General features: G+C 40.0%; 1 protein-coding gene across 2 annotated transcripts; it reads right to left on the reverse strand.

The window, feature by feature from the left end:
* Positions 1-27,812, reverse strand: RHOA (ras homolog family member A). Of its 2 annotated transcripts, none has more exons than XM_063121066.1 (5): positions 27,679-27,812; positions 10,245-10,405; positions 6,276-6,396; positions 4,532-4,662; positions 1-1,248 (listed from the first exon to the last, which is right to left on the reverse strand). In XM_063121066.1, the coding sequence occupies exons 2-5, from the start codon at positions 10,398-10,400 to the stop codon at positions 1,075-1,077; spliced, it is 582 nt and encodes a 193-aa protein (XP_062977136.1). In that variant the 5' UTR covers positions 10,401-10,405; positions 27,679-27,812; the 3' UTR covers positions 1-1,074. The 2 variants fall into 2 exon arrangements, with proteins under 2 accessions (XP_062977136.1, XP_062977135.1); XM_063121065.1 differs by having other exon boundaries at positions 10,245-10,402; positions 27,679-27,811.

A 27,812-nucleotide genomic window follows, 5' to 3' on the forward strand; every position in this document is an offset into this window, starting at 1 on the left:
GAGCTTAGAAAACTGCCTTTATTCTATTAGTTGTTGGAAACAAGAAATACAGAAGAGTTTAGTTTGCTGCAGAACAGCAAGACGGTCACAGGATGGGAATTTGGCCAGCAGATGATAAGCAAGAACTTGTGTTTTCAGACTGGAACTGGATCCAGCAGGGATTAACTTAAAGCTTCTGAAACATTCAGTTACCTTGACTGTAAAACAGCTGCCTTTCCCTTGCTCCTGAAGGAGGTATTAAAGATGAGCTTTCTGGGGATGTTTAAGTCATACAAATGGGTTGGACAGTTACAAATGGGGGGAAGGGCATCACTCTCCATTTGACTTTATTTGCAAGTACACTCTTAAAAAAACCCAGAACACCTAACGCAGAAGTTACAAGCAAAACAGTATTAGGAAATCCAATTATACAAAAAATACTACATCTAGGCTGGGGTATATAGATTTATTTTTGGTAACATACATTTAAGTGGCACTAATTACACAGTAACTATAAGGTAACTAACATGAAACCACGGAACTGTCACTTTTCATTGCTGGGTGAGACTCTGGTCAATTCAAGGTAATCACTATCATTTTATATTTCAGAGCCTTCGAGTAGGTGATCAGAAAAAAAACCTCTCCCCGAACTTCCCTCAATGTGAAAACACTAAAATTACTCAGAATCTCATCCGCAGCTATGTCTGTTGTACCTGAAGAGGCTAGAACATGTTAGTTATGGAGTAGTTACAGCCCAATTCTCAGTGTTACCAGCTTTTTCCCCATTTCTAAAAAAGCAAGAAGTTAGAGAATTGTCTTCAATTAGCGCCTGGCATACCCTGCAAGTGCAGAGAAAGTTTTGTTAAAGGAATGTTGAAGTTAACCCTTGTGTGCACAGATGTAGTTGATGCAGACCATTATAAAAAAATCATGGTTGGCTTCTAAATACTGGTAGCAAGACTTGATTTTAAATCTCTTAAGTAAATTATAGATAAATGAAAAAGGCTGGTAATCATACACTAAGATTAATAAACAGCACTTCAAAAATTCATCGAGTGCAGGGCACTGCTTCAGCCATCTTCCCCTGGCCGTGCTTTACAAGAGACGGCACCCAGATTTTTTCTTGCCACGGCGGGCTTGTAAAGCAGCTCTAGTGGCCATTTCAAACACTTCCCTCACACCGTCTTTGGTCTTTGCACTGCACTCCATGTATCCAAAAGCACCAATGCGGTTTGCCATATCCCTGCCCTCTTCAGGTTTGACTGGTTCCTGCACAAACACAAGAACAGCTAGTTAATATGGGTGAAAAGGAAATCAAACAGGTAATTTCTTTGTTCATTCTTCCTGTATAGTATAGCAAAATGTCAAGTTTGTATGTATTGCAATGATCTGTGGATTGAGCAATAAACGTATTGATTTGTTCATTCTTCCAATTCAGATACATGCTGCGAATTCTACTATTTTTAAATGGAAAAAGCTCTTAGCAGCATTTGCTAGCAAAAGGAGGCCTTCTAAAATTGAGTTGAATACTTCAAAGTGGTACAGTACCAGTATGTTTTTTATTACTATTTTGGTTTTTTTTAAAAAATAGTAAAATAGTTCTTAGATACAATACTATACAAACTATTGTATGACTTTGCAAAAGTAATTATTTTTTCACAGTACTTCTGATTTAGTGTGCAGTCCACCACCTTTGCACCAAGTCAGAGAGCTGTCTAGGTGACATGAATACAGCTTGATCTGGTTTAATATATGCCAATAATCCTGTTTATTCTGTTCACCAGTGTTGCTGTTAACAGCTTCATATGCTGGTTCAACAGTGATAGGGGTCTAAAGCATTTTAATTTTTAATTTTGCTCCAGTTTAGATGCGACAGCTTCTGGACTCATGTCCCATTTCTGGGATGGGCCTCACTTCTAAGATGCTACTCTCACGCCCAGCAAAATTGTGGACTGGCAAGTCTTCAATTATTATTAGTTTTTATAGAACTTGCTGATGAAGGCACTGGAAGGTTTAGTTTCATCTTGAGTTACTAATAAGTATCTCTTGGTGGTATTCATTTGTTGTTGATCTATGGCTACTCTTAACAAGTCAAATGGTAATGTGGCTCACGGGCTGTTTGTCTGAAGTATAGGGGTACTGATGCAGTGAATAGCACTTTTCAGAGAAAGGATCTGATTCTTAATTGCCCTTTTTTGCAGACTATTAGCCAATTTTAGCTATTAGCCAACAGACTCAGGCTCCCAGCACAGAACCATCTCACCCCCAGCTGTAACATCTTTTTGGGACTGGGAGCTTAAGAGGCAGGCTCCTGCTACCTGGAAAACTTTCCATCTGATCCAGCCAGGAGAGGAAGGCCTGCAGAGCAAGGGACCAATCAGCGGCTGCTGTTGTCCTGCCTAGTCTGTGGAACCTTCCAACTGCCTCCTAGCAGACTCAGGCTCCCAGCAAAGACCCATCTCACCCCCAGCTGCAACAACTTTTTTGAGACTGGGAGCTTAAGAGGCAGGCTCCTTTGGGAGCGGGTCCGCCACCAGCGGGGTTGCCACTGAAGGGGACAACACCAAGGTGAGGGCCTGTCCCCTTGTTTGTTTGTCTTGTTTTCTCCCCCTACTAACTTATAATTTTGTTGTGTATTTTAACCTTTTTTTTTAACATTTCTTTTCCTATGTTTTAAAATGTATGCTTTAAACTTTGTAATACCGCCTTGAGGCCCAGTATTGGGCAAAAGGCAGGATGATGATGATGATGATGATAATAATAATAATAATAATAATAATTTGAGCCTTTGTTGCCAAATTTATAAAATGTGTGATTTAAGAATAGGGTAGTGGTGATTTTCTTGATTTTGAGTGCTTCCAATTCTGCCCTTGCTTTAGTTAGTTTCCTAAGTATATTTTGGGAAGCCTGTTTCTTTAGGCTGTTTTCCCTAAGAAAAATATTCTGTGGACTTTTCAGTATCAGTAGGTTTGACAGCAGAGCAGTGTAGGTAAAACTACTATCAAGAGTTGAAACCTTAAAATCTAAATTCTCTTCCTGTGTCCACCTTGGAAAAAATCATCATGATAATGTTCTTCATTTGGTGCATTATTCCTCAGTATGTATACTAGAACAAGTGGAACTAGTTACTGTCGCATGTACTTGTTTGAAATACTGCTCAGGCTATTGTGTGGCTGTTATGAAAACTAGTGATTTGTTGCTTTACATCTCCTGTATCTTTCCAAAAGTTTATATTCAAGATAAAGTGCTTAAACACAATTTTTGGATGTCCTGAAAACTGTTTGATATCAAGAATAAAGTCACATTTTAAGACAACTGTGTGCAATGATGAATCTGATTTTTCCATATTGTAGGGCATTACCAAGAGCCAGGCAGACAGACGCTGAGCTCTGTATAACTGTGCATTTTCCCCACATAGAACTTTGTCATGGTGAGTAAGCATCTTTACTCATTCTGAAGCCTTCAGATGTTTCAGTGCCAAGAAGTCAGTTGGCAAATACCTATTCTAGATCATACTAAGACCAATATCTATCTATCTATCTTTTCAAATAAGAATAGACCCATCCAGAAGAGCCCAGAATTATGAATAGAAGTGAAGGCAATGCTTAATGCTCACCACGGCCATTTCAGTTCTGATACTTTAACATATTATGCTAATACCCTGTTTAGGTGACACTGTTCGGCATGTAGTCTCCCACAAAACAAGCCTCAGAAAGCCACAGTCCTAACATGGGAAGCTCTATGTCAGGGGTGGGAAAGGTTTTCACCCCAATGGTTTAATTCCAATCTGGAAAAGGTCCTGAGGGCCAAACTGTATCAGAGGGCACAGAAAAAGGCAAAGTGGGCAAGTCCAAAGTAAGATTAGTGATTTTAAGCCTACTCATAGCAATCAGGGCAAGGTATTATGTCTATTCATTGGTAACAGGGCAAGACTTCGCATGTCTACTCATAGGTAAGCAGGCCAAGCCTCAGAAGTAAGCAAGACGGGGAGAGATCTGGGAAAGAAGCTGGTGGGCCAGATGGGAAACCTTACCAGTCAGAGGTTCCCCATCCTTGCTCTACGTACTGATCCTGCTTTTTTAGCACTCACATTGTTCTAGCAATATATGACATACCCCTTTATTATGCCATGCATATCGAAGCACGCTATTTACCCTGTCATATTTATCATATTTGTAGCCCACCTATCTTAAAATCTGAGACTGTTAAAACCAGGTTTACTGAATCTCCACCCTATACTACACTATTTGCCCAGTGGAAATGAAAGCATGTGTTCCTTCCTGAAGGCTGTAGGCTTGGGATTCTGAAAGGGATAAGAATTGAACAACAAGGTAGCTAGTAAGAATAACTCTTTACATATTCTTGATGGCATATGTATAGCTAACAAGAACTTAAGCTCTTAAAAACAGATCTTTCAGGTTTTTTTTTACACATTTCCCCATAAGTATTTTCCAGATCTGCTCCTTCATTAATAAATGAAGATTTCTAATCCCAGCCTCATCCCTCAGTAACATACAGAACATGAACAGAGAAGGCAAAAAAGAACACCTGCCTGCTTCATTTTGGCCAGCTCCCGTCTTGTGTGTTCATCATTCCTCAAATCCTTTTTATTTCCTACCAAGATGATGGGTACATTGGGGCAGAAGTGTTTTACCTCTGGGGTCCACTTCTCTGGAATGTTTTCTGAAACAAAACAAAACCGTGTCAGAGACCAATCTTCAAAAACAATTAAGCCGACAAACATACAACAGATTTCTTCATTCAAGTTACAGGATCAGCGGATTATATTCTGTGTTAGGCTAGTGGAAACCGCACAAACAGTAGCATTGTTCTACTAGTGGATGCGCAAGTGCTAGAAAAACAGCTAGCTCAACAAGCGCAAACAACGCCTAGTCTAAAGAAATTATAATGAGATGTGGAACCAGAATCAGAGTACTGGATTTGATACTTGAACAAGGATGAAAATGGGATTTCTGCAAGCATTGCTGTAGTGGATTGACACAACCAAGTAATCCCTTTCCTCTCACCACTACACAGCAACTGTCATACCAGCTGAGCTCCCCAAGATCTATTTAACCCAGCAGCCATGAAAGCAACCCAAAGACAGGGCTGGAAAAGTATTTCAAATCCTTAGGCACCAACATTATTTTTAAAGCATCCCAAACAACAGGTCCATGGGATTTTCACAGCATTCTTAGAATCACTAACCCAGCTGTTGTTGTTATTATTATTTATTGCATTTTTATTCTGCCCAACAGCCAAAGCTCCCTGGGCGGTTTACAAAGGAGGAACACTGAGCCCTGTGCCACATAAGCAGAATTAGGATTATTCCTCCAGTGTGACCTCTGCACGAATTTATTCCAGGTTTCATTTTAGCATCTCTACAGAAGCTTACTTGAATGGTGTATATTTTTCTCCTCTAACATTCTATAATTTGACTAAAACCAAATCCACAACAGCCTCCCCACCGGATGCTGCCCTTTCTTTATTATTATTATTTATTTATATAGCACCATCAATGTACATTGTGCTGTACAGAGTAAAACAGTAAATAGCAAGGCCCTGCCGCATAGGCTTACAATCTAATAAAATCATAGTAAAACAATAAGGAGGGGAAGGGAATGCCAACAGGCACAGGGTAGGGTAAGCAGGCACAGACTTTGTTACAAGTCTGTTTATTAATAAGATGGAATACAACTCTCAGCCTACTATTAATGTCTGATTTAAGAGACACCTAGCAGTACTTCAACAAGAACAAATCAAATCAAATTAAATACTTCGTTATTAAGCAAAGAATCAGTGTCTGGGCATTTCCATTTATATTCAAAATGTATAATCAAAGTTGAAATATAACAAAACAGTTGCTATTTATCAGCAGCAGAAGTAAAATTTAGAGCATCAAAAGGCATACCTTTTCATTGAAAAAAGTACTTGCCTTCAACAAAAAATGTATTTTTGACAGTTTTACATATTCTCAAAAGTGTGGTTAGTTGATAAAACAGAAATGGCCTCTTGAAGTCACAGCTTTCCTTGGTAAACAGCCATCCTAGCGTAGAGGGTGAGCACCACTTCTTTTTTTAAAAAAAGAAGAAGGATTTTTTAAATACAAATCTTGCTCACAGCTATAATTCTTTTAGGAACTTAAGATTCCTCCCTGTGTCCCTGAAAGGGAACTAATATTGTATTGAAAATCAAGTTCTGTAAAGTTTTATGTTTATACGTATATAGTATAGTCATTACGCTGGCAATGCAATGATTTAGAGAACATGGCATGAATTTCAGTCTCATGTACTTACCTAAACTATCAGGACTATCAATTGAAAAACACATAAGTATAACATCGGTGTCTGGGTATGAAAGAGGCCTAAGTCGGTCATAGTCTTCTTGTCCTGCTGTATCCCATAAGGCCAGCTCCACCTACAGGAACAACAAGGGCATTTAGCCAAGAATGGAAGACAAACTTTGTCAAAGTATTTTGAAGAATCTTGGCCAGATTTCAGAGCACGCCTCTTTCCATATGAGCTCCCAACTCATTAAAAGAAAAAAGCACCCCATTCTATATAGCTTCAACAGTGGTGAGAACAGCTGTGGGAGGAGGAAGGTATTGGTACTGAGGCCTTAACAGACTTCAGAGGAAGTTCAGAGTTCTTCTTTATTAGCTGTTTCAAAGAAATGTAAGGTCCATTTTTTTGTTCAAGCTTTCTGTTCTTAGAAGGAATCCGTTTGAGTGCTCAATTTGTTGCTTTAGAGCTTAATTGTTAGCTAAATATTGAATAGAAGTTTTAAATATGACTGAATTTGGTTGTTATATGATGTGTCCCTGAAGCTGCTTATGCTAAGACTGTCCCACTATGTTGCAAGTATGTCAAATATTTGAAGGGAAGAATAAAGCACACTTAAAGTGATTTAAGTGCTATATTATGTAGAGGTGTTTTTTTTAATTATACTGCTTTTAAAAGTATCAAGACATTAGCATAAACCTCCCTTACATTGTGTAATGTAAGAACATAAGCAAAGAAACTGAAAACTGTCAATAAACTAATACCATTTTAGCAACTTAAAGAACTGCACATGTTATACTGACAACCATTCATCTATTATGATAGTTCAACTCTCTTCCATTGAGTCTGTAGGGGCACCTGATGTTTCAGGTGTCACATTGAGAATATATGTATTTCAATAACATATATATATTCTCTCCCACATTTGCAAGGAATAATCACCTGAAAAACATTATAACTGAAACTGCCATGCTTGCCTAATATTGTATTTGCAATTGGATCCATCCACTGTTACTAATACACTTTTGAAATGGAAAATTTTCCACAGAAAAATTAAGCAGTGGAAATTTTTCTGCCCCATATCATTGTCTATTACTATAAACATGATCGTAACAAAGGAACCACAGGCTTTGCCAATTGTTTTCCAGTGTTTTAATTTCTTGTCCAAAAATTTAGTTTTAACTGTTCTTTAGGAACCTCTGTTGTATTTAAGGCCAATATCTGTTTAACAATTCAGATGCATATAATTGAAAATTCAGAGCTCTGGACTTTTCAAGGAAGTATAACCAAGACTAAACTAAGGGCCACTCCTCATTTTACATTTTGATCCCCACAATACACATGCACCCTGCTTCAGTTGTTCATGCACAACCCTTTAGGTTAAATACTAAAGCACAATGAACGGAAAGGGTTATGTTGCAGGGAAAGGCAGCAATTAACTCACACAAAAGCCATTCCAAACTGACATGAGGCATGCATATTTTGTACTGAGCTATCCATACTCAAGTACAAACAAGTGAGAAATAGCATAAAGACTAAAAAAATGCTGTGGGGGATCTCATTCTTATTAAACTGCCACTAACAAAAATTTTAAATACAGGGTATAATCAGGGGGAAAGAAAAGACTTGGCAAGATTTGTGTGGGGAAGGGAGAGAAAAGAGCACAATATTGTACAAAAGGGAAAACTGATAATTTGAGTGCAACTATTGCAGATACTTCTGTGCGGTAGGGAAAAAACTAGTCATCTGCATTTTTAAGAGATATTTCATTTTTTTTAAAAAAAAATAAGATCACAGAACTGCACACATACAAGGGGTACTTTTAAAGCATTTCTCCTGCTTTGGTGAAGCAATGCTCCCTTACTTTAACATTTTAACTTGGTTTCTAGTATATCTTTAGCATCTCTCTATCTACGTAGAAGATCAATAACAGAAACAGGATACTGCTTGGAAGGGAGTTATTCCCCAAAAATCCCATGCTGAACAGCAATGTCTAGCCCAGCCTTCCCCAACCCAGGTCCCTCCAGATGTTTTGACATAGAACTCTCATCATCCCATAGTTGCTAGGGGTGATGAGAACTGTAGTCCAAAACATTTTATGGGACCTGGGCTGGCAAAGGCAGCCCTAGCTCCTCTAACTGTTCAAGAATAAAAGAGATTCTAGTTTTGTTTTTATTTACTTTTTAAAATGTCTGTAAAAGCTGCTGTTATATAACCAAGGGCAGAATTCTGCTCAAAAGCAGTATTCATGCAAAACTATATTTGGCAGCACTGTTCCAAAAGAGTGTACCAAAGCTCCAGCTATATCTGTTAGAAATGGGTAGAATAATTCATACCTCCTTAACATAGCAATAAAGAATACATCTTGGAAACATCACACCGATTGCATACTTAAACTTCAGAGGATTATTTCCTAAATGTAAATACATTTTCTCATGTCAGTCCTACTGGTTTCAAGGGATGCTAACTCTATGGCTACGTTCAGACAACATAATAGTCAATGGTAGGTTAAAAATTAAATCCACAGTTGATTATCAAAAGGGTACTCCCCACACAATATGATTATGATTAACTTGGATCATGGTCTACTTTGTTTTTAACTGTGCACATTTATTGTTTTATACTTATGTTTTTATCTGTACACTGCTCTGAGATCTTAATGATATAGGGAGGGATATAAATGTTTTAAATAAATAAATAAATAATCAACCTTGGTGTGGATAAAGGCCAGTTGTGTGAAGGGTACTGTTGGTTATTTCCTCAGCCACCCTTGGTTATTTTGTCAGCTGCAGAGTCGCAAGGAAAATGCATTCAAAGCGGTGGCTGCTGCTCTAGTCTATCTGGCAAGATATATGTTTGGCAGCAATGGCTGATGGGATACTAGCGGGAAGACTGAGAGGGAAGAGAGGGCAGGCGATGAGTGAGTCAACTCAGTGTGGACTAACAGTTAATTCAACGCTGATCCTAATCCACATCACAGATGATTATCATGTTGTGTGGGGAACACCTCCTAGATAAACATCTGTCAAACTGATTATTACCCCACTGTTGACTATCGTGTTGTCTGAACGCAGCCTATATGTGCGCTTATGAGGTTCTCCTCCTGTATGTATGACGTTCTACAGTTAACTACCCAAAAGGACACCAAGTTTCAAAAATGAAATTCCATTTACAGGACACGCCATCTGGAGAAAGAGTAGAGAGATGGTTTCTGCTAATTCTTCCTTCTCCTGCAGCCCCCTGAAAAGCTGCTCTGTAGGGTTGGGGGACCCTCCAGAACAGTATGGGAGGTGACACAAAGGGCAGCAGTGGCAAGGAGAAATCAGTGAAAATTCCCTCTCCCTACCACTTTCTTCAATAGGAGCTTCTGATGGATCTTAGTCCCTTCTGCAAACAGAAGGAGCCTTTCCGTTTGCAGAGGAACTTTCTGAATCCAACTAGGGATGTTTGTCACTGTGGAATCCACACTGTTTGGGCTCAATGGACTCCCACTGAGCACCTGACTTGGCTCGCATTTGCTGGCCTAACCACTGGTCTTTCCCTGAAATATGGGAACTTTTTCTGTTTGTTTGTTTTTTAAAAAAATGAAACCAAAATGTGTGCAAAATGAGCAGTGACATTTGTGTGATTTATTGACATTTTGGCTGCAGTCTGCACAATGTATGCAATTTTAACCGTAAATTGAGTAATTTGCGCAAATTGCAACTGCCATTTCCCAAATTATGACCAAAATTTGCATAAATCAAGCAATTTGCACACATTTCTATTTAAGTAAATTTTTAAAAACCAGAAAACTTTGCAAGCCAAAGTCCGGGTGGGCTGATCTGATGAAGGGCCAGTGAGCTCTACCCCTGGACAGATTCCTCCAACATCCCTAGATCCAACCCAAGCTATTCATCTCTTATTTTAGTTTCATATCTGCTAATCTACACAGTCCATAGAACAAAAATAAGCAATGTAGTAGTGGCAGAAATGGATACTCACCTGCTTTCCATCAACTTCAATATCTGCTACATAGTTTTCAAATACCGTGGGAACATAAACTTCAGGGAATTGGTCTTTACTAAATACAATGAGCAGACAGGTCTTGCCACAGGCACCATCACCCACTATAACCAGCTTTTTCCGAATGGCTGCCATAGCTGCTGAAGAGAAACAAATCAATTATTAAAATGTACCACAAATTCTTTACTAAAGACATTCAATGAAAATAGGATGCAAGAGAAATAATTATCTTGAGGCTATTAAATGTTAACTCTTGTAGTACTGTTAAAGTTAGAGGAGTCAAACTTAACTAGTTTGGAGGCCTGAACTGCACCTAAAAATGTCCTGGGGGCACATTTAAGTTTTTTTCACCTAAAAAGTGAAGATTTTTATGGAGGAAAGAGGAACACCTTACCATCCAATCCCAATGTACTATCCTTCTATGACCCAGGTCAGATGCAATGGCAGCAAAATGTGGGTTAATTAACCCATGATTTGCTGGGGTTGCATGCCACTGCCATTTTGAATATGCAACCTCTGATTTACCCGACTGGAGGTTATTCTCTGACATATGAAGCCAAACACTATGGCCCTGTTCAGACAACACGCTAAGCCATGATGCTTAAGCGTTTTGAGATAACCATAATGGCTTAGCGTGTCTTAGGGTGTGACAGGTGTTTTTCCTAAGCGTAACCACAATTATGACATGCTGCAATGGCTGTGAGGCTCACATGGTTAACTAAGTGCAGCGCTAGAGCTTCATGGCAAGAGTGTTTTAAAAAGCCAATGCCGCTTCTGCTACTGCAATTGGCGGCTCCTGTGTTCCCAGGGACATGCTTTCCCTGGGTGGCGCGGCCATGATCAGCGGCTCCCCATGCGCTTCTTGGTCTAAAGCCCATTTGTGGAAATTGGGGGAGGGGGAGGACTTCCACTGCTTGACTATTAAACATCAAGCTTGTGGGGGAAATCAGGGTGAGTGGAAGGATTTCTCCTGCGGCTTGAGTTCTAAACATCAAGCTGCAGGAGAATTCAGGGTGGATGTTTAAAAGTCAAGCCATGGGTGAAATGCTTTCACTGATCGCAGTGTCCTGCCCCACCCAGGGACAGAATGTGTACGTCCCAGGAAGCAAGTGGAGAGCCGCTGATTGTGGTGCCACACCCAGGGATGGTACGTACACATCCCAGGAAACATGTGGGGAGCTGCAGATTGTGGAGGCCCGCCAAGGGATGGCAGCTGCACATCCGGGAAGCACGGCTGTGCAATGGGGCAGATTGCAGCTACAGCTCGCCACCAGGGACCGATACCCTTGCATTGACACGTCTATGGAGCCCCACTAAGCAAGAGCAGCAGGGGGTTCTGCCACTTTTGCCTCACGGCTTTGTAGGCGTGTGAAATAGTCAACGGAGCCCACCACATGACACAATAATCAGCAGTTGTGCAAATAGTCAACCCTGTATACCATTGATTATTTGCATTGGTTATTTCTGGGAAATAACCAACCATGGTGTGGAAAAGGCTCACCAGACAACACAATAGTCAACGGTTGACTATTAAGCAATGGATGACTATTTAAGCAACCGTTGACTATTGTGACGTCCGAACCCAGTCTCTGAGTGACTAAAAGCTTGTCTTAAAAATCATCTCACTCATTCCAAAAGAGGAAATATTTCATAGCCCTTTTTCCAATGTTACTCAACATTTCCTATTATTCTGTGGGAAAAACTGGAAGTCAAACGTTTCCCCCAGATTTCTTAAGACTTTCACATCTCTAGGCCTAAGAGGAATGTGCAGAAAGAAATACAAGTTGGAACATAAGATTATGAAATATGATTACATATTTGACAGTGGCACTTTCAAAAATAAATATCGCAATTTTGCTTGCCGTGCTATATGAAGGGGTTCCTGAGAATTCATGGTGCATGTAATAGAAATACACCTATATGCAGGCAATACAAGGGAAGTATGAATGTGCTCAACTTCTTCCCTTAATTTCATTCTATTAATGCTCTCTCTTTTTTTTCTTTTGAATGCATCTGTTAAGGACTTTAAAAACAGGGTAGGCTTCAAGAAGATTCGTAGCATTTTGCAAACCAGGGCCAAATAAACTAACATTAACAGTCTAAAATAATATATATTCACATTCTGCTGGCTTTGCAGAATACAGTCTCTATTATCCACTGGGTGATATGATGAACCCGAAAAGAGATGGTTTGTGAGAGTTAAAAGCTGCTTCCTGCAGTTAAATTAAGTGCATGAGGTAAGCTGTTGCTAGTTGCCAAATGCTACGTTAGCTTTCTAAATTAAAGACTTAGGACAGAACAAAACTTGCTTTCAGTGTGTTATTTTGGTGACTTATGTCAGATTTTCAATTACAATGAATACAGTGACTTAGAGTTTATAAATCATTCCTTCTTTTCAAGTTGAATACCAAAGTATAGAGCTCTGACATTAATGACAGCTACCCAATGCAGCTTTACATTCTGCCCATATGCGCATCATGTATCAGAGTTGTTTTAAAATGGTTTCTGTAGCCTTAACTAAGTCACTGTTTTCCTCACTTGTGTAAATTAAACAAATCTGTTTTAATACTTTATAAAATTAGGAAAATCTTATGTTAAAAATTTGCCATAGTTTGATTATCTCATAATTGTTCACAATTTCAATATCTGAGCCTTGAAAAATACATTTACACGGAAAAGGAAAGATAATTTGCATTTGCATCAACACAGCCAGAACAGTTAAGATTTCAGCGGGGTTAGGACATGATCTGATAGGAGCAATAACCAGGGTCAATCTATCCATGTTCATACACGACTAGAGAGAAGAAAGGTCAGCCTCTCATGCCACAACACAAATGGTGTTTAGGAATACCATGAGTTTTGAGAGTTTTGTTCAGCATAGGGTGGCTCCTCAAGTTCAAAACCCCATTAGACATGCAGAACTAGTTGAGTGGTTATTTGGCTGTGTATGTACTGAGAAGCTGCTTTAATAGGGACTGGGACTCCACTGCAATTAGTGCTGTAAATTATATTTCCTACTCTTGTGTTGAGCAGTTTCAATTTCAGCATAAACAGCTTTAATTTTGACAAAATGGGAGGCAAGGATACTTCCTATGTATGTTGACTAGGATTTTAGAGTGCAACAGCTCTGCAGAAGATGAATTCACTGTTACCTACGCTAAGGTGGGGGATAGATAGAAAAGAGAGCCAGATTGTATTGCAAGCTTTGTTTACTTGTAAAAGAAATATTGTTTGATGGATTTTGATGTCGAGATAATAAAATTATCACATTTTAAAACTTTTAAGAGTAAACTCTGTTAAAGTTGTAATGATTGTCTGAATAGATTAGAACTACATTAAATGACTGCTACCGCATCAGAAACACAAGCCCAAACTGTCAAGAATGCACGTTTACTGTCAAGAATGCACAATGGTAACTTTACACACATGTTGGGAAACTGAGCATAAATGCCTATCAGTAAAATATACTTTAAATCAATAATTTCAATAAGAAATTAAAATATTTCATAATCCAAAGTTATTCAATTTTTCAGAAAAAACAGACCCCCCCCCAACTGAATTTCCCCATTTTTTTTCTGGGCCTTTACATCTCTAGGCTGGGGGAATAACAAAACAAAGAAATAGATTTTCAATAACTGTGTAACGCATGCCAGTGTTGAGGCCTGACATACTTTAAAGGAGAGATCATTCCACAGAGTGGGCACCACTGCAGAGAAGGCCTGTCTCTAGGTCATCACCAAACAGAAATCTGTAGGCTGTGGCACAGATAACAGGGGTTCAACTGAAGATTGTAATGGCCTGTGAGGTTGTTACAGGGGGATACTTGAGGTATCTTGGCCCTGAGTTGTACAGGTCTTTATACATTAATACCAACATTTTAAACCTAGCTTGTAGCAGACTGGGAGCCAGTGTAGATCATTTAGCACAGATGTAATGTGTGTGCAGTAAGATAAACAACTCAATAACTTCATTGCTGCATTCTGAACTAATTGCAGCTCCCAAACCAGCCCTAAGGCCAGCCCCACATAAATCACATCTTTTCCCTCTTACCCAATCTGACTAATTCACTCCATATTTGACAACTAAGCAAATCTTTTAACAGCATTTCTATAAAAAATACTTACTCAACACAAACACTGTAGACTTAACTGGTTTTGAGTGAGAATTCATATATCTGCATTTCTTTAAATATTACATTGAGCTATGTTAACAAGAGCCAAGAAGCAGGCCATCTGAATCCACTAAGAATAACCTATATAAAGTTCCACTTGATTGTTCTGAGCAGTCCTAAGAATATGTATATTAAAGATGCCATAGAAATTGACTAAATATACAAACACACCCCATATTCTGGTATATGTTCTAGCTTGCCACTTCCACCTACCTAAGAGACAGAGTTCTTTGTGGAGTAGGTGCTATGAACACCTCAGTAGCTGTCATAGCAGAAGAGCCAAGGAAGATTTCTGGCTATAAGACAAGGAGCAATCTCTCCTGAACCATGAGCCAAATTGCAGAGCAGCAGAAGAAAGACCATGAAGTGCACTGTGGCTACTGAATTCCAATAAATCATGCTTTACTCCCAGTTGAATATCTCAAAGCAATTACATGCAAAAGTAGACTTTAGAAAATTTGTGTACAGCAGGAGAGGGCAGACTTCAGGCTTCCATGTTCTTCTTTATTTTTTACTACAGCCCTGAGATTCACCAACTGAAGCCTGGTGCAAAAAGACATACACTTACAAATTAAAGAATTTTAATCTTTCAGCTTTTTTGTTTTTTGTTTAGTATTAAGAACTAAAATCAAAGTCCTTCCACACAGAAATCCCACCTTGGTTATCTCTAACTCCCATCATTTCACCAATATAATTTAGGGCATGGGTGTCATTTTGTTGCTAATGCTGAACTATTAGGAGTCAAGAATCCTTGCCTAGCTATTCCAAGTTCCCCAGAGATCTTCTAGTAGATCCAGATCTATCTTCTCACCACCCTGATGCAGAAGAACAAAACACTACAGCAAACAAAAGGCTGTTGTGACTATGAGTCATTTGCTTGATGTTTATACTTAAGGAAGGAAGTACATTTATTGCTTCTCCCCCTTTAGCTTGCTTGCAGGCTTTCAGTTTGGTCTGAATAAAAGCTTCCTAGATATAGATCATATACATTAGGTGTATGTGGGGGGGGGGGGGGGAGGAACACAAGATCCAGGAAATGGAGATGAAAACACAAATACAATCCCCACCATAAGCCATTTTATTTAAGTGCAGTAAATGTACCTAAATTATAAAGTTATGTTATGCCTCCTATAAAGCAGATTCATTTTAATGTTTGACAAAAATATATTTCCACACAATATTAATTTACAAGCATTAGAGACAGGAGAATTATACCCCACACTAAACATCTGGTGATACTAAGAGGGGGGAAATGACAGAATACATTTAAACTAGCTTTGTAAATGGAAACTACAAACTATGAATACGAACAGTGTACAGACAGAAGTTAACAGTATGAAGATGGAAAAGGAGCTTTAAGGGAAAGTGGAAGTTCTCCTCTTTACATAAACAAGGTTACCCAAAAATAAGGAAGTGAAGAACTATAGAAGTGTTTAGGTTAACAGGATTGCTTTAAAAAAATCCCAAAGCACACTGGCAAGACCAAAGAACTTCACAGGAGCTACAGAATGTTGAGTCAGTAGAGAGGAGACAACTGGAGGTAGGAGAGGATTTGACACACACAATATAATAATAAAATGCTCGAGTTGAAGGCTGGCAATCCCCAGCCTGAACCCTCTAACTCTATGATGATTTTTTTAAAAAAATCAGGTCAGTCTATTTATCCATCCAGTTCATTATTCCATTGGTCTTCAACTGGTGGGTTGAAGACTAACTACAAGGTTATAGCTTGGCCTAATACCGGCTCCAACAGCAAGACTACCACCATACAAGTTTACGGTTAAAAAAATTAAAAAAATTGCCTGGCACATGCCACAACCCATTCAAGCCATGGTGATAGTGCAAAACCTTGTCAATGATTTACAGACACTGAGGAATGTCACAGCAAGGGAAGTGTAATTAGAGGCTATGAAGGAGAGACTTGCAGTTATTCAAGACACCAACCACCACTCCCTTGAACTGGAATCTTTTGCAGGCACTGACTAATCTCTGACCATTGCCCTAGGAGTAGTCCAAAACATCTAGTAGATTACCTACTCCAGGTTTAGACAATCCTAACCAAGTTAGACCAATAGTCTGACTTGGCACAATGCAGCTCAATATGTTCCACATACACACATATAAGATGACAACCAAATTTTGTACCAGCATCATTTTTCCATGCACAAGTGCAGATCAAGCAATATACTAACACTCCCAACAAGAACACATTAAAGTATTTTGCATATGTAATTCATAAATATAGCTATTAAAATACTGCTGTCAGTTCTACAACTCCTTCATCTAATGTGGCTCTTGTAAGCCACAAAACTGTTTTAAAAAATGTTTTCTAAAAAAGTGTAAATACTAAGCAAATAACTTGGTTAACATGAAACACCACAAATTTAAGAATGTTAATTTCTAAATTCAATGAATTACTAGATACAATGAATTAAAGTTTTTTATGTAAATGAAGAATTAATTTGATAATTTCTTCAAACTCTTGTCTAATGAAAATAAACTGCTCTAATCTGCCCAATAACTATCAGACCTAGCTTCGTCCCATCCATTGTGAACATTTTGTTTTTGTTTGCTACTTTGTTTTGTGAGGGTAAGGCTGAACCAAGCAGAGTGAAGCAGAAAGGACAACATTGGAAAGATAACCAAAAAATTGTCCAGTTCATAAACTGTTATGGCTGCTAGTCCTAAGAAAGACCTTATATGCAGAGATGGCCCACCAGGGCTCTGGAGGCTGCATGAAACCTTTGGAAGCCTTCAGTGTATCTCATAGCTGGCACCCAAACCTGCCGCCACCAAATTGGGCAGGGGAAGAAGAGGTGATGGTGTTTGAGGCTATATTGCTCTAACTCCCCAAGACGGATGGACTGGGATGCTTGTGTTTTTTGTGTGTAAATCAATGTATACGAGTGCGTGCACAAGAGAATGAATGGGGAAATGACTGGACGATGGAAAAATTAAAGTGACAGAAACCACCAACTTTTGTCCTTGATCACCACAAGTGTGGCCCCCCCAACTACTTTCCCAAGGAAAGGTGCCCTTGACCCTATAAATATTGCCCTCTATCAGTAAGAAAGCATACAAAATATATGCAGTGTGACAGCTGTAAGGCCTGGCTGTAAGAATGGAACAGTGTAAATAATACTTGTATGTTAACATGGATAAGTGGTCAGATTTGTATCACTGAAGTAAATATGTTTATTTAAATCAATCCATATTGATTCTAAAAGAAAAGGCCATGTTTGAACTAACTTGCTAAGGTATGAACATAGTATTTTCGAGTTAAGTATTGCCTTAATGAAGTTTTAAGGAAAAATGTTGGAAAAGATTTAGGACTATTTATTTATTTTTCTTGTAAAAGCCCAAAGTTATGTTTTTACATTAAAAACATAAAATGCAAACATTAAAAGAAAAACAGCAAAGAACAAAACCAATTCTGCAAATGGGTGTGGCCCAATTAAAAAATAATATACTGAATGGCCATAATACAAGTAATTTCAATGAAATAATTTTTGTGGTTTTTATTTTAAGGATAATAACATTTGTAGAATAATGTTACTGGATGATAGTGTCTCAGATCTTTGATATTTAGTTGGCTTACTAGCCAATCATGATTTGCTTCCTTCAAAGTTCAGTACATAGAACTCTGCTCAGGAGAGAAGATGAAGGGTCCTGAATCACACTGAACTTAGAGCCTCATGCTCCACCAAGCAGATTTGTGAAAACATGCTTAACAATGTATTTTATGAAAGATATTTTTCCTTACCATTTTAAGGTTTGTTACTTCAGTTTCCATTTAGTTCATATCTATTCCATCAGTGCCACATCCAAATTATAAAATGTAAAAATGCCAATGAAAGCACTGAGTTCAATTTACCTTATTAAACCAATTCAGACTTTAAGACTGCCTTCCCTTAAATATTTTGGCTACAACTCACATCAATATCACCATTGGTTATGCTGAGTGGAGGGAACCACATTGGGGAACGCTGTTTTAAGTTATATTTGCCTCAATGTCTACAGATATTCACAAAACCATTCTAAAAGAACGTTGTGTTCTAGTGCTAGAACTGTATGGCCAGCAAATGTCAAATCTAGATACTAAACTGCACAGATTTATAGACTGAACCAGATACCAGAGAATCACATTTTTATGTTGGAAACATGCTTCCTAATAAGCTTTTGTACCATAGGTCTTTTTAAAGCCCCATCTATTACAATGTTACTCCTAGAACAGAGGTTGGGAATTGTTTTTGTGTGAGGGGGGGGCAGCCTTGCTGGGTTAGTTGGAGCTCCTCCAGCTGGTACTTTTGCCAGGGACATGGTTTCGCTGTGTGCATATTTTGCCAGACAGGGAAAGCTTGAACACATTGACTCCTGGTTCCAACTGAGGTGTGGGCTGGAGGAGCGCTTCTCTAACTGGCATCTCAGTCAGGAAGCTTTGCCTGCCCCATGCCTTCCCCACTGGTGAGGATGTTGGGCCAGTAAAGCTAGTGGAGAGAAGAATCCCTGCTGTTATCTCTGCATACCGCTTGCCCTATTTATTAGGAGAGGAAGTGGCATGCAGGGGAATCCCTGGGCAATATCCAACTGTGCTCTTCCACAGCATGCCCAATCCCACCAGTGGTGGCAGCCATGATGGAGCACTTCTGGAGAAAGCAGCAAAACATGCCCCTTCAAGAAACTTGTTTCCACTCATTTCTCTGCTTGCTCCCAGAAGCACTACACTACGGCAGGCCACAATTAGATCAAACCTGCTGCTATTATCTCCAATCACTGTCAAAGACAACAGCAGAGATTTCCCTCCCCACTAACCTTCATAGGTTGAGTGTGGGACATCACTTGAGGGCCCCCTCAAGCCAAATGGGTCAGCCTGGTGGGCCAAACTGGCACATAGGCTGAGGTTCCCTATCCCTGTCCTAGAGAGGCTACAGGAAGGAACTTTGACACACCTCAACACTCATAGATTAAAATCTTAGCTTTCCTTAAAGTGGAAGTAAGGTTAATTTACAGATAAACTTTCCTGGAATACTTGAGGAAAAATCTGTATCAGCAGTTTTTGTGGACTTAATATAATTATGATGTAGAGATGAAAAACATGTCTTAACTTCCAACTTGTTCAGGCATCTAGAAACTTTAAATATCTGCCTTGCCATTAACCAAAATAAAAATATCAGATGTTACAGACCAGGAATTTAACAATGAGTCCATCGCAGGGAGTAAACCCAAGTTTCCTAGAGCCAACACATTTGTTGGACAACACTGGCACTACAATAATGTTTGGAGAATGCGAGACTCTCCCTACCCACAGTCTTGGACCTGTGTAGATGTTGTTGACTACTTGTACAGATCTGCCAATTTATAGGGGCAGTCCTGGCACACTGAAAGGTACACTAATAAAGATAACCACTTTAAAGTGGTTTGGAGTAATGTGTAACCATTTCAGCCTTCCTGGAAAAAGAGCAGTATCCTCATCATTTAAGAAGCAACGCATTTTCTCACCCATACACAAATCTAGTCACAGCAGAGTTTATATACAGATCCATGAATTTGATGACTCCTGACTTAACATTCAAGGATGAAAAAATCTGCATGAAAGTGAGGTAGAGTTGCTGAATGAAATAGATGGATTAAAGAATCAGAAATGAATTGGAGTGGGTGGAAGCAGCATAAGAAAGGGGAATGTGTAGAAAACAGGTTACTGTTTTCAAAGATCACTGTTAAACTTGTATGTGAGTGCTATCCAGAATGACGCGCTGATAGGGACATACCCAAGGCTATGTATACTCTACACTTCAAAAGAACGCTGCAGCATAGTAACCCAAATTCTTTGCCAAGGAAAAGTGTATTCTGTGTAAAATACAATTTTGCATAATATGTTTTGCTGATAGGAAGAGGCAAGGAATTATATAAAGCAAGGATGTCCTGCATATTACTTTTAAATGCCTGGTAATACTGATACAGATTTGGAATTAATAACACCACTAACTACCCCATGTTTTGGCAGGTCAGAAAAGTTAACCTTTGAGAAGATTTCTATGGTAATTCCAACAGAATATACTTTCCTTATAAAGATGTTTCCAGCAGGGATTGTTTTACATTACCTCAAAACATCTGAAATGACAAATGAGAAAAGGGACCTCTCACTCACTAACTGGACAAGGAATATTTCTATGGAAGGTAGGACAAGTGGGCTCTGAGAGGAGAAGTCCCAGATCACAGCCTTCAATGTTGAATGTAATGTGCCTTTTCTGGCTGTGCCTGAAATGCAACCAGCAGTAGAGTGCTACATGGATCAATCAGGGAGGAAATTTGCAAAATACAGTTACTTTCACACCTGCAGACTTTCCCCCCCAGAGAACTATTTCATTTTCTAACTCTCTTTTCCTTCAGCTTTGTAGCTGTATCACTAGGACAACTATTTCAAATTGGAACTGTTCAATCCAATGCCTCCAAATTATTTTGGCTGGTTAAAAAAAAATCTGATTGTGAAAATCTCCAAAAGAATCTCACCAAGCTGGGGGAATGGATATTAAATTGGCAAATGTGGTCAGTGGAAGCAAGTGTAAAGTGATACACAGTGGGGCAAAACATTCCAACTCCACAGATATGTTGATGGTGTCTAACCAGTGAAAGGATCTTGGTGTTGTGGTGGATATTGCAATTAAAATGTTGAGCCAGTGTATAGTTGCTGTGAAAAAGGCAGATTCTATTTCAGGCATAATTGAAAAATAAAACTGTCAATACCATAACGCTTTTATATAAATCTCAGGTGCAAATCCACTTGCAACAATGCATAGCTTTCTGGTTATAGCTCAAAAGGGATTTTGTTGAACAGGAAAAGGTGTAGAAAAGGGCAACTAAATAATCAAGGAACAGGGGCAACTTCCCTATGAAGAAAGGTCACCATATTTGGAGCTTTTTAGCTTATAAAAAGGCAAGCAATGGGGTGGGGGTGTCATGACAGAGCTACATAAAAATATGCATGGTGTGGAGAAAATGGGCAGGGCTAAGTATTTCTCCCTCTCATATAATACTAGAATCTAGAGTCATCCAGTGAAACTGAACAGTGGGAGATTCAGGACAGACAAAAGAAAATGTTCTTCACACAGTGCATAATTAAATAAACGAATGTGATCCACAAAAATGTAGCAGTGGCCAGTGATTTGGAAAGCTGTATAAGGAGATTAGACAAATTAATGGAGAATAAGGCTATCAATGGCTACCAGCCATGATAACTATAGACTATGTAAGCAAGTGTAAAGTGATGCACGTTGGGGCAAAAAAACCCAACTTCAAGTATAACCTGATGGGAGCTGAGCTGGCAGCGACTAAAGAAGAAAGAGATCTTGGGGCTGCAGTGGACAGCTTGATGAAAATGTCAACCCAGTGTGCGACCGCTGTAAAGAAGGCAAACTCCATGTTAGGCATTATAAGAAAAGGAATTGAGAATAAAATTACCAGTATCATACTGCCTTTATACAAATCTATGGTGCAACCACACAGAGAATACAGTGTACAGTTCTGGTCACCACACCTAAAAAAAAAAGATATTAAAGAGCTGGAAAAGGTGCAGAAAAGGGCAACTAAAATGATTAAGGGGCTGGAGCATCTCTTCCATGAGGAAAGCTTACAACAGCTGGGATTGTTTAGCTTGGAAAAAAGAAGGTTAAGGTGAGACATGATTGAGGTGTACAAATTTATGCATGGTGTGGAGAATGTGGATAGAGTGACCTAGAGTGCACTAGGACTTTAAGATTGACCATCTGAGAAGAATACATGTTCAGAGAATGCACCAACGTTATTTTCCATTCTAACAAAGATTTTACTCAGCTACTCTAATTTATGAAGATAAGCATTGTTAATACCACGGGACTCTAGATTAAAGCCCAAGTTGGGTGAAAAACAGATATGCCCAAAAATCCAGTGCAGGAGAACAAAAACCTTAAGATCACATGAATAATAAAAAATAAAAGGGATATTATATGTGAAATGGGGTGTGTGGGTGATAAAGAGAACCTTTGGGCAAAAGTGTTGAAGTCAAAGCAATTAGATCGGCTTATTGGCTATTATTCAGGAAAATAGGAAAGGTCAAGTAGAAAGGCTGCAGTACTCAATCCCAGGGAATTAAAATGTGGTAATAAAAGAGTGAGGATACTTTGTCCTAGTTTTTTCACTGGTGCTGCTGCTGTGCAAGGAGCACGTCTTTGTCAACTATTGTTTTGATTACAAATACTTAAAAACATTTATCAATTCAAAAATGGCACCACACACATATGTAAAGCACACAATTATAATATTTATGAAAAGATACATTTGCTGAGTAACTGCACTTATTTATTAAAAGCATTCATCCTTGTGGATACCAAGGTGCTTAAAATCTTCTTCGGAGGGTCCCCCAACCCTCTGGAAAAGATCTGGAAGGCTTGCAATGGGGAATCTGTTCCACCAGTGGTGTCTGTTCCACTTGGAGATGAACATAGTCGGATACAACCCAAAGAAACAGCGGTGGGCCACATGCAGCCCCCTGGTCTTTTGGAAGTCCCACACTGTCACTTTGCTGAACCTGATGGCACAGCAAAATCTGATGACACAGCAATATCAGTGAGGAAAAAAATACCCTGCTTTTAAAAGGCTAAAGTGTGGTGTCACTGAAATTTGGCAGTGAGACAGTGGCAAAAAGGGACTATTTTCAAGCAAAATAGTCCCCCTTGCTCAGTCGATTCTCCCAACACTGACTTGTTATTAATAGACAAGATGGGCAAAGGCCTAATCATTAATTTTCAAACCACCAGACAGAAATTCCAGATTATGTCAGTGCGATCATCTCAAAACACAAAAGCAAATTTTCAGATTATTTAAAATGGCTTCTCTATCTTTCCTATCCTTTGAAACATTTAAATGCAGAATACTGTATAAATGCTTCCTTTTCCAATCAATGATTACACAGCCCTCTCATCCTACTGCAGTGTTAAACACACAACATTGTCATAGCAACCCCAGTCACAACAGTATCTTTCTAGCCCTTTGATATTATTTGACAGGTGGATATCAAGAAAAGCCTATTGACTTTAAGCAGACATTAACTGGATGCTGAGTGGGCTATCTTGATACGCCAATGTTTATCAGTAATTGCCTGCTGGTTCTAGAGTAAGTGTGGCTACAGAAAGCATTACATCCTCCTGCTATTACCCAGTTATTTACTCACAAAAGCATTAGAGTGTTCTATGGTTTGGACCTAAGCCCCACCACCAAGCAGTCTTATTACTCAAGATAAAGATGTTACACTAGGTAAGATACAAAATTCCTGCTGGATATGTTACAATGTTAAACAGTCAACTAGACCAAAGAGCTATATATTTAAAATGCAGTTTAACTTCTCTTTTTTGCAGTAAAATCACTCCCTAGAACTTTCAGAGACTAAATTAACAATCAGATATTATAATTTTATTACATCTATATGCCACCCTTCCTCCAAGATAAGGTTCCCTCATTTTTTCCTCATAGACAACCTATGGACTGAAAGATATGTCATCCAGCGAAAACTGAACCCAGGACTCCCCAGGGTGCAACACTGTGTCCTTTATACCACACTGGGTCTATATAAAATAAACAAGCAGCTGAGAATTTGAGACGTCACAGATTCAGATCTCACCTCAGCCACAAGCTCAGTAGGAGGCCTGAGGCAAGTTTGTTTTTTCAGCTTCAGGCCCCCATCTGCAATCTGAGGATCAGTGCTATTGCAATGATTACTCAAATAATGTATATGCGGTCTTTTAACCACTCAAGATATACGCTAGGAATGTTTAAGTACCCAGGTAAGAAAGTATTTCAAAACATGTAATTATGAAGGATTGTATGGATCTGATTAGTGACTATTCGAAGACACTCTTCACTAGGCTTCAAAGAGTTGTCACCTGCCTAGTTTGTAGTAGTAAGGAATTCCAGACAGTGGACACTATAATAAAAAAGGCCCTATTCTAAGCCATGATGGTCTGGATCTCTGGAATCATGGTTACAACCAGGAGGGTATTTGCTCTGGACCTCTGGAATCATGGGTACAACCAGGAGGGTGTTTGCTTATAAGCACATCAAAGTGAAGACCATTGGGGCTCAGACAATACCTTAAGTATCCTGGTCCTGAAATGTTTAGGCTTTGTAATACCAACACCTTAAACCTGGCTTGGCAGTCAACAGACAGCCTGGGCAGCTCCCTCAGCATAGGTGCAATGTACTGGTGATAATAAGCTGCTCTCATTACCAGCCTGGCTGTGGCATTCTGCACTAACTGCAGCTTTTACACAAAGGTTTAAGGGCACCGCCACATAAAGTACAATGCAGTAATCAAATTTTGAGATTATCAATGCATGGACCACAGTGTTCAGGCTATCTATGTCCTGGAATGGCTTTAACTGTCTTACACACTGGAGTAGGCAAAAGGCACTCCTACCCATTGAAGATACCTATGCCTACAGTCAAAGTGCTGGATAAATAAGCACTCCCAGACTACACAACTGCTCCTTCAGTGGGAATGTAAGCCCTTCTAGAGAAGGCAACTGACTGAGTTCCTTGGCACTGGAGCCAACCACCTACAGAACCTCTGCCTTGCCAAAATTCAGACTCAGTTTATTGGGCCTCATCCAGCCCACCACTGCATTCAGACATCGGCCCAAGGTTTGCACAGCCTCCACTGATTCAGACATTACAAAGAAATGGAGATAGGTGTCATCAGTGTAGCAATAGCACCTTGCTTCAAATCCCCCAATGACTACTGCCAAGACCTTCATGTAAATATTAAATAGCATTAGGGAGAAAATAGTACCCTGCAGCACCCCATAGCCAAAATGCCAGAGGGCCAGTGAGCACCCTACTGAAACTACTCTGAGAACGACCCTGTAGATAGGACAGGTGCTTCCAACATCCATCTCATAAAGTCAGTTCAGGAGGATATCATGGTCAATGGTATTAAAAGATAAGCAATCAAGTAAAAGCAATAGGGAAGCACTCCCCTCATCCCTCTCCTGGGTAAAGGTGATCCACTAAGACGACCAAGATCAATTCAGTCCCCAAATCAGATCTGAACCCAGATTGAAATGAGTCAAGGTAATTGGTATGTCTGCAATTGCCGCACTACAACTCTCTTAAGACCGTTTCTCAAAAAGGAGTATTTGTGACTGAGGGGGGTGTAGTTGCCAATTACCATAGAGTCCAGAGTGGACTTCTTGAAGAGTGGTTGCAACAGTGCTTCTTTCAAGGCAGCAGGTACTACCCCCTCTCTCAAGGATGCATTCACCACACCCAAGATGTACCTGGTCAAACCTACTTGGTTAGCTTTAATCAGCTATGAAGGGCAAAGATCAAGAGAGCATGTGGTTGACCATGTACATACAAACACTCTGTCTATACTCTCAGGTCATAAAAATTGAAAGTGATACCATAACATTTGGCAAGACGTAGCCTTGGTTGCCTCAGCTGAAACTGCAGTAAGCACAGTGTCAAGATTGAGGATAAAATTGGCCTTCTTGGCAGCAAAGTGCCTAGAAAAACAATCACAGCAAAATCCTAAAGGGGCTAGGGCTCCGTTTACCAGAAACAATGTTAGCTGGCCTCAAACTTAAAAAGTCTCACTGGATGGCTACTCAAGGATGTGATGGAGGCAGTGAAATAAGCCCTTTTCACTGCCCTCACTGCCATGCAGAAGGCATGATTAAGTGCTCTTACTCATGATCAGTTGACATCACAAACATACTTCTGCCACCTGTGCTCTAGCCATCATCCAGCCTGTTTCACTGTTGAGAATGATAGCTGATTGCCTTCTCCAGCAACAGCACTATGGTGCGCAATCAGGAGTGAAAATATCAATGGCCTGTTTCATCTCACTGACCCAAAATGAAACAAGGGTTTTGGCAGCATCCCCAGCTCTATTCAGTTCTAGTAAAAACCAAAGTAGACTTCATAAGCCTGTGGTCTATCCATCTATACATTACCTATTCATGTTTTTACTTCAGTTACCTTGCAGAAAGCCTTCAGTGACAACCTGTTTTCATTAGATAGTACAATGACTTCCACGCACTTTTTAGTTCAACTGACTACTTCATCAGAACATACATCAGACCTCATTTCAAGACAATTATTCTCTTATTAATGTAAAGAAATCTCTATAAAAAAACCCAGTTATATGAAAAAATGCTGAAATTAAATCTAAATCAGTAGTAATTTTGGAAGTTAACAGTATGACTGCAGTATATTACTTAGTACAACCTCCTCCAACTTGGTGATCTCCAGATGTGTCATGCATGTAGCTGACCACATCTTGTGGACACTGGGTTATGGAAAACTGGCTTAATAGAACATAACACCATTCAGTCACAAACCATATGTTTTTTCCTCCATTATTGTGGGCCTAGAAAACAAATTATTACTTCCAGGGACTATAGAGAATGTGACACTTTCCAAAATCCCAAAAACAGGTCAATCTACCTGAAACACTAGGCACAAACCAAAACCAAAAGGAAGTTGTACAGGGATTCAGTATGGAGGACGCACCACTTTTCAGCTCCAGGAGTTTTGTGAAATCTAGAAGCTAGCACTCATGCACCGCCATATGATTTTAAAACTTATTTTGTCTTCCAAAAAAAAAAAAAAAAACATTAAGAAAAGGGGCAGGGAGGATAGCTCAACCAAAGAGTTGAAACCACCACCCGAATTCAAGGGGAGGGGGGGAAAGTATATTTGAAGATGAAAAAAGATTACCACAGAAAGCAACCCCTGACACTCCTTGGGCCCACCTGGAGACCGGCCTTCACCTTAAAGGGGAAGCTCCTGAACTCCACCCAAAGTAGGAAGGCGGTGGCAGAGTCATCTCACGCCGGGCAGAAAAAATAGAGCCCTTGTCCGGGCCCCGCCACTCACACACAGAACGGCGGCTGAGGAAGGCTCAGCTCTCCCTCCCTTTGCTTAGGGGTTATGAACGCCCCTCCCCACCTCAAAGAGCGTGTGTGTGTGTGGGTGCAGCCGTGTGGGGGACGGGACGGGACTTCCTATTCCACCAGCCTCACCAGGAAGGGCGGCGGGGTCCCCGCTCCCTCAGCGGCCACTGGCTGGCGGGTGGGGCAGGCCGCACAGGGAGCGGCCGCACAGGGCCAGATCCTGCCTTGCTGGGCTCCCGGGTCCCGCCTTCCCCCGCCGCACCCCAGCGCGCCCTCGCCGCACGGGGGAAGCTCCGCGGCCCTTCCCGCGCGCTACCTGAGGGGCTCCCCTGCGTCTCCCCGGCGCTGCTTCCTTATCCTTCTACGGGCCCAAACTCCGGCAGCGGCTAAAGAACGGAAACCGGCGGGGCGGGTTGAGAGGAAAGCGCGTTCACGCTCTCATACAAAACG

This window comes from Elgaria multicarinata, chromosome 3, assembly GCF_023053635.1.
Source record: "Elgaria multicarinata webbii isolate HBS135686 ecotype San Diego chromosome 3, rElgMul1.1.pri, whole genome shotgun sequence".
Taxonomy (NCBI): Eukaryota; Metazoa; Chordata; class Lepidosauria; order Squamata; family Anguidae; genus Elgaria; species Elgaria multicarinata.